Consider the following 12,594-nt stretch of genomic DNA (forward strand, 5'->3'; position numbering starts at 1 on the left):
AGGGCTATAAGGATTGTTTAGGGTTTTCATTCCAAATTTAATGCTACTAGACAAATATTATGAATGAAGCCTTATCACTTGGAATCATACCCTGTCACTTCTGTTTATTTGATACTGACTTTCTGGCCAAAGTGCTTCAATGACTGCTTAGGTTTTCATTAGCAATTTAAAATATTTGCCTTAGGCGCATGGACAAATATTATGAGTCAAACTCTATTACTTTTGATTATTTCATTCGCACTTTCATATTTTTCGTTTTAAAATTCATACCCCACCCATCTTAACAAATTATTTTGCAGGTGATTATCTCTTGCGAAAAATACATGGAGGAGGATGTTTTTCCAGTCAAATTAAGTACGTGTATAGAGTACCATTTTGAGTAGTAGATTCCTCCAATGATCCGTTCGTTTTTCACAGGGCAGCACGAATACGCACGGAAACTTAGGTAATCGATTCAATATAGAGATTCCTGATTCTTCTTTCCCCTCTTTATGTTTGTCTCTCCTCTGCAACTGAAATAAGTCCCGATCTGGATCTGGATCAGGATCAGAAAATGAGATTCGGGATTTCCCGTCGACAAAACAAGATTTGCAACTGAAATAAGTCCCGATCTGGATCAGGATCAGGAACCGAGATTCGGGATTTCCCGTCGGCAAAACAAGATTTGGATGGGCGGGTCTTCGAATGATGATGAAGATCAAGAACATGAAAACATTGAAGCCGGCGGTCAGCGGATCGAATCTCGTTCGGGCTCGAAATCGAAGAAGCTGAAGCTCATCCCGTTGATATTTCTGATATACTTCGAAGTCTCAGGAGGTCCGTTCGGCGAAGAGCCGGCAGTGAAAGCGGCCGGGCCGCTGTTGGCCATAGCAGGGTTCCTGGTCTTCCCGTTCGTATGGAGTATCCCGAAGGCACTGGTGACTGCGGAGCTGGCCACGACATACCCTGGAAACGGCGGCTACGTGGTCTGGGCCGGTACAGCGTTCGGGCCCTTTTGGGGGTTCCTCATGGGCTGGTGGAAATGGATCGGCGGCGTCATCAATAATGCCGCCTACCCTGTACTCTGCTTCGATTACCTCAAGCTCCTTCTCCCGGCCTGTGGCCACGGCCCGGTCAGAGACGTGGGGATTTTGCTTTACACGGTTCTCCTGAGCTACTTGAACTTCACAGGGCTGTCGATTGTGGGTTGGACCGCGGCAATTTTGGGGACGCTATCGTTGCTTCCGTTCGTCCTCATGGCCCTAATATCGATTCCCCAAATTAAGGCCTCGCGCTGGCTCGTGGCCGACCAGGGTCACATGGACTGGTCCTTGTATTTCAATACACTGTTCTGGAACTTGAATTTCTGGGACAACGCGAGCACTCTGGCCGGGGAAGTAGAGGAGCCGCAGCGGACATTCCCGCGGGCTTTGCTCTGCGCCGGGGTATTGACCGTCGTGGGCTACGTTTTGCCGTTGCTTGCGATAACCGGTGCGCTGGAGCTGGACAGGGAGCTCTGGAGCGACGGCTACCTGGCAGATGCTGCGGAACTAATTGCCGGTGCGTGGCTCAAGTACTGGGTTGAGATCGGAGCCGTGCTGTCGACCGTGGGACTCTTCGAAGCCCAGCTGAGCAGTGCTTCATTCCAGTTGTTGGGCATGGCGGAGATGGGCATCCTCCCCTCCGTCATGGGCTCGAGGTCGCCGTCCTACAATACGCCCACTTGGGGTATCGTTGCCTCTACCTGCGGGACGCTGGTGCTCTCCTATGTGAGCTTCACGAACATCGTCTCTGCTGCCAATTTCCTGTACAGCTGCGGGATGCTGCTGGAGTTCGCCTCGTTTTTGTGGCTGAGAAGGAAGTTTCCGTTGATGAAGAGGCCATACAGGGTTCCTCTCGCGATCCCGGGTCTGGTTTGCATGTGTGCAGTGCCCGTGGGGTTTCTGATCTTCGTAATGACTCTCGCCAATTCGGTCGTCTACATCTTGGCCTTCTCTGTCACAGTTGTGGGCATTCTGGGCTATTTCTTGATGATCACCTGCAAGAGGAGGAATTGGATTGCATTCGGAATTGAAAGTGAAGGTGAAAGGGGCGGAATCCAGAGTTCTCCCGCCGAGAATCGAACCGAGGCGGAGGCTCTGCTGCGCCCCTAACGAGCAGCGCTAGAAGGATGGGGTGGTTCCCTAGATTCGTTTGGCATCACGCAGAAACGTTTAGCCCAATCAACACGCCACGTCAACTTTTCCAAAGATTCTGCCACGTACGTCAGACTTCGCATTGATTCCGCCACGTCAGCTTCATTTATTGTATGCGTCTGTACGTCTGTATATGGTATCTTTTCTGCGTGGTTAAAATATATGTATCTTTTCTATGTCGTTAAACTTTATATTTTTATTAATGGTAATTGGTTGACAACTTGGTTGGGCGGAGCACGGTGCTTTTTCTTAAAGCGTGTTGTGTGTTTGCGTTCTTAGAGTGATTTCACATTAGGAAAGGGCTCTATATTTATCTAAATTAATGATTAAATTGATGTTTAGTCAAATTATAATTGGATTTAAAATTTATTATTAGTATATTTTTAAGTGGGATAATGAAAATGTTAAAACAATTTAAGGAAAGTTTTTATATTAATGCTTTTAATTAAAATTATAAGAATATTGAAATATTATAATATGAGAAAATTATACATTTTGAAAAGAAAGAATGTAAATCTTAGTAGATTGAATAATTGGATACATCTTTTTAGTTAAATTTTATAATTAAATGTATAGTAGGTAAGTATTGATTTTATCTTAACTAATAATAAAATTTAAAAATAATATATATTTTTTTCATAATAATATATAAAAAGTGCGTTAGTTTTAAGATTTTTGTGATCTATAATGTGGAATAGATATCTTTTGAAATAATCACATATAAAAAGTAATAAAATCATCTTTGATTTAATTAAATATTTAGTTAATTTTAAAATATTATATATATATATATATATGCATGTGTTAATTGAAGATTTTATTATTTCAAAATATTATTTTACAAAATTAAATATTATTGTTGACACTGAGTTTTGTTGCAAAGGAAACTAAAATTATTGAGAGTTGATAAAAGTCTAAGTCTATTAAAATGTAAATAATTATTATTGCTAAATACATAACTACTAAAATAAACTATTCTATGGAAAGTAAAAGGGATGAGTGAAGAGGTTGAATGAAACATCAAGTATCTGATGAAGTGCTTGTACATGTTGGGGCTCGAGACCCTAGGCCACATTAAAGATGACCCTCTATGTGGATTAAACGAACATCCATATTAACGAGACATGATCGTTGGTACCATTGAATTCATTGAATTCATTAAGAAAGGAGATGATATTGTTACAATCCTTGTGATTTTCCTTCAAGACCCTGGCCTGGAGTGTTTTCATTTGCTAGTGAAGCATTATGGAATTAAGATATTGGCTCGGTTGTCCCCTAGTGTGCCCAGGGTCAAGAACCCAATTAGCTACTTTGGCTTAGATTTTAGAATCTGAGTAAGCTTGGCGGTCATTAGTGGTCAAGGCTTTTAGTTGAGCTCACGACCGACCTTGAGGGCCTCTACCTCCAAACCCCCCCCGCAACAACACATCCACTGGCAGGGTATGGCATTCTTGGGTATAAAAGGCTAGTTTGAAGATGACCCTAATAAACAAAGAAACCAATAAAACTGGATGATAAGATTCTTAGTAGTATGGACACAAATTTAAAACGTAGTTTCCAAGAAAGTCTGAAAAGAACTCTAGCAATTTGTAATAGAGGATAAACAAAGAGGGAAGAACTTCGAGCAGGGTATGACAACCATAGCAATCCAGTGGCACCAATAACAATGCACACCACCAAGACACTTTGTAAACTATGAACCAGAGTCCACCATGCAAAAACTATCAAACTAAAAGAGTTGTAGAAGTTGAACATAGAACGAATTATCGAGCAATGGTTGGCCCACTAGGCTTGGAAGTGCTTTAGGTTGTGGACAAGTTTGTGCCAGTCGCCTCCCCCCTGTTCTAGCTTCTACCGGCATTGTTGCTAATGTCCAAGAGATCACCCCCTTAGTCGTTGTCTCCTTGCTCCTCAAGTGAATGGTCAACACCAAGTGCATGTACTAAAGGCCAATGTCCTAAGAGTTAATACCACCATGTAATATAATTCTCATAAAACCAATGTCATGGGAGAGATCTTCTCCTTGTACTAGAGACACGCCATAAGGATTACTACAGGACATGGTGCCACAATAGACATATTTAAACTCCACAAAACTAGCATCATGGGGGAAATATCCCCACCTATGGCATGGAATGTCACAGGAGATGCAAAAGAACATGAAACCAATGTTACCTAGCCAAGAACTCGCAAGAAAAATACAGACTTCAATTTTAATGTGGAGGGAATGAATGTCAATTAACATGTGTAATTGGATGGAGTAGAATAACCACACCACCCTCCCCTATTAAATGCAATGGGAGGCAATGGGGTAGTGGACTTCCCTTTCGGTGGTAAGGTATTGGACTTCCCCTTCTCTATTGATGCGACTTCTAACACCCTAATTGGAAAACTTTAAAATTATATATATATATATATATATATATATATATATATAAACTAAATTACTATATTTTTTATTATTAAAAAAATAAAAATATTAATATATAAAAATAAATAAATTTATATTTAATATAAAATATAAAAATATCTAATTTTAAAATAATTACGAATCTAAAAAAACATATCCAACTTAAAAAAATAAAAATCAAAAATTAAAACATATAAGCTAAAGATAAATTTTTATTTTCAAATTAATACTTATGCAGATTTGAACAAGGAATGCTCTAAAAGTGCCCCATTCATATTAATCTAAAGCTCCAACCAATTTCAAAACAAATTATAAACATAAAGCAATATCCCAAACAAATAATATAAATAAATATCCAAATTACCTATTATTTCATAATCTTTTTGGATATTTTTCATAAATTTACAAAGTGCATGATATTTTTGTTTAATTGCTTATTTATATATATATAGATTGATTCTATCGACTCTACAAGATATGTTTTAAAATATATCATAATTTTCTAAAATATTTTTCATATATTTTTGTTATAATATAACACTTCAGCTCCTAATAATATTATTATTTAAAGTGGGAAAGAATAACATTGTCTATATATATAGATTGATTCTATCGACTCTACAAGATATGTTTTAAAATATATCATAATTTTCTAAAATATTTTTCATATATTTTTGTTATAATATAACACTTCAGCTCCTAATAATATTATTATTTAAGGTGGGAAAGAATAACATTGTCTATATATCGAAATTTTCATATTTAAACAAATTTCGTAATCAACAATTTTTTAATATAAATAAATTTTTATACGGGGTCAAATTAATATAAGATTATTAATTTTACTGAAAAAAAAAAAAAAATTGATATAATTTAATTAGAGAGGTATTTTACATTTCAATATGGAGTAAATGTCAAGTAATGTTGATTCTGTATTGGGTAGATGTGTAAGTCTAAATGTTTAATATTTGACATAAACATTTAACATTTATATGTGGGTTCAATTAAAAAAATAAACATTAAAAGTAATAAAATAAAAGTTAAAAGTAATAATAAAAAGTTAAAAGTAATATAAAGTCCAATGTATGTAAACATTTAAATATTGATTCATTTAAGAGTAAAAAGTTAAAGTTAAAGTTAAAATCAATTTGTTATAATACCATTGGTCAATACTATGAGTTATCAATTTTCAGTGGGGGAGTGAATCCCCGCTGAACAATCACAATACATCATATATCGCCGAAGCGAGCAGATTTCATCATACAATATCGCCGAAGCAAGCAGAATACGTGCAGAATACATCAACATCGGAACATATACGTCATCATAGAATCATAATGCTGCAGCAGCAGCGCGCGGCATCGGCAGGAATCAATCTTGGCTGGGGGTGCGAAAGCTTACCGCCCCCACCAGCGCGTCATGCACTCACGTGCAATACTATGAGTTATCAATACCACATGCCCAAAAACCATAACATATTTCACAATCAAAATATTTTATAACAATATGACACGAGTTTTAACCATGGATATTCACCCCCACTTTACCATGGATATTATTAACATGTAAATAGGGTTTGTTACAATACCATGGACCAATACCATGGATTATCAATAACACATGCCCAAAAAGCATAACTTATTTCATAATCAAAATATTTTAATTTAATTTAATTATAACATTTTGTAAATTAAATCTAAAAGGAAAAAAGTTATAATTACTTTTTAGATATATCTAAACCCCCTCTATCCTCATGACTACTAAAAATATTCTCATATAATAGATATCATTTTTTGGGACTCAACTGCGTTAAAAAAGTCATTCATCTATTACCATTTCCATGAGTAATTTCTCATGATTTTTGAATAGTCCACTTAGCTTAAAAAAGTCATTCATCTATTACCATTTCCATGAGTAATTTCTCATGATTTTTGAATAGTCCACTTAGCATTCATTCCATTTCCATGAGAGGTTCTCATGATTTTTGAATAGTCCACTTAGCACTCATTGCAAGTCATTCATCTATTACCATTTCCATGAGAGGTAGTCGTAACTGACTAATTTCTCGTGATTTTTAAATAGTCCACTTAGCACTCATTGCATCATTGAAACTAGTGAAATGAATCACATATCGTCAATCATTACTTCTGGGGCTTGCACCCGGTAACCAGGACTTCCTGGGAGGTCACCCATCCCAAATCGCCTCTAACTCAAGCGCACTTAACTGTGGAGTTTTCTCCGCAATCAAACTCACTTAGCTTGCTACCCCACTTGCAAAACCTCAACAAGTATTGTGCCTCATGAACCATTCAAGTAGAGCTCCCTTCACTCGTATGTATTTAAGTATTAAGGGTCTTTCCCAATGCATTATATTAGATATCATTTTTTGGGATTCAACTGCATTAAGAAAGTCATTCATCTATGACCATTTCATGAGAGGTAGTCGTAACTGACTAATTTCTCATGATTTTTGAATAGTCCACTTAGCACTAATTGCATCGGGTGCATTATATTAGATATCATTTTTTGGGATTCAACTGCGTTAAGAAAGTCATTCATCTATGACCATTTCCATGAGAGGTAGTTGAAACTGACTAATTTCTCATGATTTTTGAATAGTCCACTTAGCACTCATTACATCGGGTGATGCTCACAGGGGTGAAGAAGTGGTATTGAAACTAGTGAAATGAATCACATAGAATCAATCATCACTTCTGGGGCTTGCACACGGTAACCAGGACTTCCCGAGAGGTCACCCATCCCAGATCGCCTCTGGCTCAAGCGCGCTTAAGTGCGGAGTTTTCCCCACAATCAAACTCACTTAGCTTGCTACCCCATTTGCAAAACCTTAGAAAGTATTGTGCCTCATGAACCATTCAAGTAGAGCTCCCTTCACTCGTATCTTCACCCATGTGAGAATCACCTGATGCAATGAGTGCTAAGTGAACTATTCAAAAATCATGAGAAATTAGTCAATTATGACTACCTCTCATGGAAATGGCCATAGATGAATGACTTTCTTAACACAGTTGAATCCAAAAAAATGATATCTAATATAATGCACTGTGAAAGACCCTTAATACTTAAATTCCCATATAAATTAAATCAAGATTTTAATAAAATAAAAAATGAGGATACTTTTATATATAAATATGTGAAATTTATATAATATAAATAATATTATTAAGAATTAGCATATATCCATCTTTACTAAAGATCCAAGTTATAAGAGAAAGCATATTCACTAACAATAATAGAAGAATAATACTGCATGATTGTTTTAAGTTTTTCATTATTGCATTTTCTTTTACACGATTGATCCAAAATATAGGTTTAATATTTTACAACAATTTGAGTTTCTTTTTTAATTTAGATACTTTCTTAAACACAATATAATGAGATCAAATTTAGGGGGGCGTGGGCATGGGGAATGAACAAATACATAGAGAGATAGAGGTGGAGAGATAGAGGGAGTGACAAGGGAGAGATGGGGAGAGAGGAGAGAAGGGAAGAGAGAGAAGAGGGGAGGAGAGAGATAGGGAGACAAAGGTGGAGAGAGAGAGAGAGAGAGATAGAGAGAGAAAGGGATGGGGGTGGGGAAACAAAGGGAGGTGGGAGAGAATAACAAAGAGAGGAAGAAAGAGAGAGGGGAGATAGATGGAGTTAGATGGGGAGAGAGAGGGAAGGAAGAAGAAAGACACAGAGGGAGAAAGGTGGAGAGAGAGAGGGAGTGACAAGGGAGAGATCGAAAGAGAGGAGAACAGGAGGGAAGAGAGAGAGAGGGGAGAGAGAGAGAGATGACGAGAGATTGTGTATGTTTGGGGGGCGAGATAGAGAGAGAGAATAAGAAAGAGACATTGATACAAATATAGATATTATATAGTATTATATAACCAGCCTAGATCCATCTTAACCCTGGATCTATCAAGTGTCAAGAGGGATCAAATATCTTGAGGTGCAAATTCCTTTTTCGAGTACAAAACTTGAGGAAAGATTTACACCTCGAGAGATTTGATCTCTCTCGACGCTTGATAGATATGGGTGAAGATGGATCTAGGATGGTCTCTCAATTGTCATTTCAAGAAATTTGTGAGTTGTGCAAGAATATATCACGAGGAAAACAAAAGTATGTAAGATCCCCTCAAGATCCAATTATGGACAGAGTAAGTAAATCAACATTAGGATTGGTAAGTCAAACTGAAGTTAACAATTTGCTAGACATTATTGGTAATTTAAATGAACAAATTGATATGCTAAGAATGCAAAACAAGCAAAAAATCGAGAATGTTGCTTCATTTATATTTTTCCCTAAATGCAGAAAGAAACGTGCATTGCATGAATGTCCTCTTGATAACATTAAAATTTGTGGAATCTATGCAGGAGAACATACTATAAAGATTTTCCATCATTACCAGGGTTAAAGGAAATTTACCAGGGAGCAAATCAAACACTGGAACAATCTTGTTATGTAGCTCCAAGAAGACCATGGCAGCCTCATCAACCTAGTATGATGCAAGATCTTATTTCACAATTTCAGGGTTATGCACAACAATCTCAAAGTAATTGGAAAACACCCTTGCCTTGGAAACCTTGGACATCTTAATCCCAACCTCAAAACCAACCTTGGAAACCTTGGCCATCTCAATCCCAAGCTCAAAATCAATCTTGGAAACAAGGTTGGCAATGGCCTTGCGGAGGAAATCCACCATATCCTCAATCTTTCCCTTATTATCCTCAATATCAATATCAATCTTATCCATACCATTCCCCTCCACCACAACATCAATTTCACCATCAATCAAACTCAATCCAACCTTTCTCATTACCAACCACACAAACAACCCAAAGATCCATTCCCACTCCACTACTTGCACAACCATTTCAATCCCCAACATTAAAACACCTCAATCCACTTACAATTTTGAGGTATTGCAAAATGATTGTCTAGCTTCCATTGAAGAAAAACAACCATAAGAAGAAGATTCAAATAAGGTCCAAGAATCATGGATGCTTGTCGATAAAGAGCAGTTGTTGGAACTTGAGATTGAAATGTTTCGTGCATGCCTATCACCAGATTCTATGAATAGAGTTCAGATCTCTGAAGACTTGCATGGCATGAAAGCAGTAAGCCAAGGAAGAAAATATTACATGAAATATTGGTTCAAGATAGTCATTGGATCCCAGTACTCCATTCTTCAGTATCTTTTGACATCATCTCAATCAAGGCAGTTGGTCTCTCATATATTGGTACATATCAAAGAGTATATTTCAAACCTGCATATGAGTTTATATATCATCTTGTTACACACATGGTTGCATTGGAAGTATTCATATACTTGAATGAGATTTCTTTTTCAAGTAGAGTAGGACATATAAAAAATAAAAATAAAGAGAAAAATAAGTCATATTGTGAAAACCAGCTTGCTGGCGTAATTGGACATGAGCTTTGTTTGAAAACTAGGCAACTAGCAAGCTAAGTTCACAATAAGTTCTGCAATTTTATGATGGTTTCAATCTTTTATTATGGTTCTTCAAATCATTTTTGGTTCTATGCTCGATTTGGCTGATGTGGGATTCCTTAAGGCCCACCTTCCAATAAATCTTGTCCGGTTGACCTCAACACCTTATTTGGGATCAAGATCACAGATTATTTGGAGTGCCTTGGAACTTTCATACATCAATGGAAAGCCTCCTTGTTGACAACAATGGAATACAACAATGTCTCTTGATTGTCAGATCTTTCAAGTGACTCGACTTCAACACATTCATTCATCCTTGTCACAATGCACTCAAGTATCTTAACACTCATTTACATTATCAATGAGCTGTATCACATTGGTTAACGATTTTCATCAGTGATCGGTAATCCAATGATTTCTTTCCATGCTCGACTTCGGCACATTCATTCGCATGGTAAGAATTGTATCATGAATTTTTGTTTTGATGAAGACTAATGGTTTTATGGAATCAACAACAACTTGTAGTAGTACATTTTATTGGTTTCTTGTAGCAGCATGTTCATCTTGTTTTTCAATAGCAGCATGATGGCACCATTACAACTCTTTTTCATTCATTTCCTTTTCAAAGAAAATCAATAAAATTGGGCCTATTTCAGTCAATATGCATTATGTTTCATGGTTTCTACTTCAGCATGCAATACACAATTCAAATTAGCAATTGAAACTCGGAGAAAATAACTTTATGCAAAAATTGACATTTTTTGCAACAACTACAAAAAGTTGTAGTTTCTGCAGCTATTGCTGTAAAACCCTGTTTTTGCTATAGCAGCTTGTTCCATATGTAGTTTTGGCACAAATATTGCAAGATATTGGAGCAGAAATAAAAAATCCTGAGCTTCCGGGTTTTCTCAAAATATGGTAAATTTTGTAATGGGTAGGAAAATTTCCAAAAAAAGTGTAATTTTCCAGGAATTTTCAGTGGCCTTTTAAAGCAGATTTTCATTTTTCACCATTGTGGACAGATTAGGGCAGATTTCAGTATTTTTGCATAGCAACGTCTTTTATTTATCAAAATGGGGTTCTGAAGCCATGTGGTGGTAAAAAAGGTAAAAATACATTGTTTCCCTTTTGAAGCACTCAATTTGGCCTTAAAATGAGTTCGTGGCATATGTTTTTGTGCAACATTGGATGACATGAAAAGTCATTTTTAGAATTTTCAGAAGCCCAAGATTCAAGAATCTATTTACCGGTAGAATGATTTTATTCCAACATGTACAACTCCTACTTAAACATTTCAAGTTCTTCAAAAGGTAAACTTAAGGTAAAAACTTGCATAAGGCTTTTTAGTTTATTAATAATTTAGGAAAATGTGATAAATAACCACTTCAATTACCATTCTTACAAACTATCTTCTCCATCATTGACCTAGCCCTCAACCATGATTTACTTAACCCTCAACCACCTTTTCCATCATTGACCTACATCTCATGCCAAATATATGTTTTGGACAATCTTTGAGAAGTAACTTCACAAATTTTTTTCCATGATTGGTGCTTTTGAAAAAATAAAAGAATAAACTTGATCCTTGAGTGCTAGACCTCATGAAGATGTTTTTAGTCTTGAAATGTACAAGCTTACTTTGATTAAAATTAATATGTTAGAAATGCTACTTGGGAAACTTGGTCTCTAATATTTTTGCAGCTGTGAAATTAAAATCCTTCCATTTTAGCCCTTTTTGTTGTCTTGGTCTTTTCTTGGGAAAATTTATTTCGTGACACCTCCATTCAGGTTGAAAATTTTTTCTAAATAAGAAATATCTGCTTCATAGGTCATATTGCTCATCATTAATAAGGACATCTTCATAGCTACTTTTCCAATGGCATTATTGAGGAAACTTTAAGGTGGAAATTAATATGTTTGTGTTCAAGACATATTTCAATATTGTTGCCTATGTTACAGAGAATATGACTATGAGATAATAGTAAAAATAGAGTATAAGCATGCAATTGTAAAAGTACAACAACCCCTTGCTTCGTTTACATAAAAGAAAAGATTGAGAAGGGTAAGAAGGCTATCATTTGTGTACAATTTGTGGGGTCATAACAAAAAGGTAAAAGAGTTAATTAAACATGAAGAGCATGTGGATGAACAATGCACTGAAAAAGCCATTGGAGAAGAAAGTAGTCAAGCAATAACTCTTGAAGACCAAGTCTTGATCGGCCCATTGTTTTAAAGACTTAAGATATGGCATGATGGATTTCTCAGTCATATTGTAAGTCATTTCATGGGATATTGCATCATTTTATAAAGTTCTAAAATATTTTCATGTTTTTCATGAGGAGGTTAGCATAACGATTCTTACATTAACCTTTGAAGACGAGATATTGGAATGGTTTAAGGATCTTGGAAAAATTCATTAGTGGGATACTCACTAAAAAAATGTTCCTTGATTCCAAGATGATATTTCATGACACATTCTCTTGTTAATTGTTCAAAGAAGGATTGAAGCAGGTCTACTTCAGCAGCTGAGTCTAATCTCATTCTTTCAAAT

The 12,594-nt window shown here is 36.3% G+C and overlaps 1 protein-coding gene across 1 annotated transcript; it reads left to right on the plus strand.

Annotated features, from left to right (window-relative positions):
- The first annotated feature begins 240 nt into the window (after nucleotides 1–240).
- On the plus strand, nucleotides 241–2,411 carry LOC149187600 (putative polyamine transporter At3g13620). Its single transcript, XM_089411397.1, has 2 exons — nucleotides 241–445; nucleotides 545–2,411. The coding sequence occupies exon 2, from the start codon at nucleotides 669–671 to the stop codon at nucleotides 2,130–2,132; it is 1,464 nt and encodes a 487-aa protein (XP_089267523.1). The 5' UTR covers nucleotides 241–445; nucleotides 545–668; the 3' UTR covers nucleotides 2,133–2,411.
- Nucleotides 2,412–12,594: the final 10,183 nt, after the last annotated feature.

Source organism: Pinus tabuliformis, chromosome 3_1 (genome assembly GCF_031772625.1).
Source record: "Pinus tabuliformis cultivar Carrire ecotype Pingquan chromosome 3_1, CPIR1, whole genome shotgun sequence".
Lineage (NCBI taxonomy): Eukaryota > Viridiplantae > Streptophyta > Pinopsida > Pinales > Pinaceae > Pinus > Pinus tabuliformis.

Coding starts and splice junctions, on each gene's coding strand:
- LOC149187600 (XM_089411397.1), top strand. CDS start 669: ATGGGCGGGTCTTCGAATGATGATGAAGATCAAGAACATGAAAACATT.